Here is a 1,866-nt window from a genome sequence, read left to right on the forward strand (position 1 = left end):
ATTATTATCAATGTTGAACACAGTTGTGCTGCACAATATTTCTGTGGAAACTGTGATGCATTTAATTTTTCAGGATTCACAGATGAATAGAAAGTTCAGAAGAACAGCATTTATTTAAAAAAGAAATATTTTGCAACATTATAAATGTCTTTACTGACACTTTTGATCAATACAGTAATACAGCTGCACATCACAGAAATAAATTACACTTTACCACAGATTCACACAGAAAACAGCTGCATTACATTTGAATAATATTTCACACTTTTTACTGTATTAATAAGTAGAAATTATGAAATAAATGCAACCTTGGGGAGCAGAAGAGACTCTTTCAAAAATATAAAAAATCTGACCAGTAGTGTATATGCTGACAAACAATCAGTAAGATCTGTTTTCCTAAACTGTAAGTTTTAAATCATGATTCATGTAGAAACTAAGACTTCTGGATATTTACAGTAAAAGGGTGATGAGCCCTTCAGTGTCATGCTTCAACTAAAGACAGCACATAAATAATTCATCTCACTGCAAACACATCAGTCCATGTCTTTTTCATTTCTACAGGAGAAAATGAAAGGAACAAGTCTCCAGATCTACTTGTGCAGCTTTTAAAAGTGTTTAAGATCATATATTTTTAATAACAAATACTGTTAACTAGTCCTGAAGTTTTTCCTACCATAAATATATCAAAACTTAATGTTTGATTAGTAATATGCATTGCTAAGAACTTCATTTGAACAACTTTAAAGATGATTTTCTCAATATTTAGATTTTGTTGCTCCCTCAGATTCCAGATTTTCAAATAGTTGCATCTCAGACAAATATTGTCCTCCGAACAAACCACACATCACTGGAGAGAGGAGTTATTCAGCTTCAGATGATGTAGAAATCTCAGTTTCCCTTATGACTGATTTTGTGGTCACACATGTAAACATAAATCCTAAATCTCCTCCGTCGTCTGGTGTGTTTGATGTGGTGTTGTCATACTCAAGCAAACAGTCTTACATTGTAGAATTGCCTCTAAAATCTCTATTTTACATCATGCTGAAGAGTTACATTGCATAGAATTTACTCTAGGAGCGATGGAGAGGAAGGAAGCCAGGGCTGGGATCTCGAGGAGCAGCTCCGAGACAGCAGGGGGCGCTAGCAGCTTCCTGGAGATGAGCAGACCGAGCCGCACATGCTCAGTTTGGAGGCCTCTGGTTCAGCCTCGGTCTCCTCGTCCTCTGTTCCTCCCTCAGGCTCGGCCTCGGCCTCGTCTCCGTCTGCTCCCATACAGCCCTCCTCCTGCCGGCGCTTCAGTCTGAGCCACAGCACAGAACAAGAGCTTCAGGAACACACTCGTAGAAAACACACACACACACACAGGTGCAAAAACACACTGGACACATCCACTGACCCTGGAGCACAAAACCAGTCACAATAGCACTGGTATATTTGTATTGTATGGGAAAAGTAAAGATCATGTTCCATGAAGATATTCAGTAAATCTACTACCGTAAATAGATCAAATCTTCATTTGAACAACTTTAAAGATGATTTTCTCAATATTTAGATTTTTTTGCTCCCTCAGATTCCAGATTTTCAAATATTGTCCTCCGAACAAAGCACACATCAATGGAGAGATGATTTATTGTTGTATAAATCTAATGATCCTTATGACTGGTTTTGTGGTCCACCGTCACAATGTTCCTTTTCCTAAAGAAAATGCGTTTGTGATGATGCAAAATGGATGTTTGAGCTTGGATTGAGGGATTATTGCATTCAAGTCAAGAAATTATGCATTCAAATCAAATCATTTCAGGAAGATTGTGTTTATGGGTTGAGCACAAAGAAAAGAAATGTTGCATGTACAGAATACACAGGACG

The 1,866-nt window shown here is 37.5% G+C and overlaps 1 protein-coding gene across 1 annotated transcript in view; it reads right to left on the reverse strand.

Annotated features, from left to right (window-relative positions):
• Positions 1-591: 591 nt before the first annotated feature.
• LOC132156676 (serine/threonine-protein kinase 32C-like) overlaps positions 592-1,866 on the reverse strand; it is a 49,172-nt gene continuing 47,897 nt past the window's right edge. Inside the window, exon 12 of the mRNA XM_059565616.1 lies at positions 592-1,300. Coding sequence (XP_059421599.1) covers positions 1,141-1,300 — 160 coding nt within the window. The 3' untranslated portion in view covers positions 592-1,140. The remainder of the gene's footprint in view (positions 1,301-1,866) is intronic.

Source organism: Carassius carassius, chromosome 14, assembly GCF_963082965.1.
Source record: "Carassius carassius chromosome 14, fCarCar2.1, whole genome shotgun sequence".
Lineage (NCBI taxonomy): Eukaryota > Metazoa > Chordata > Actinopteri > Cypriniformes > Cyprinidae > Carassius > Carassius carassius.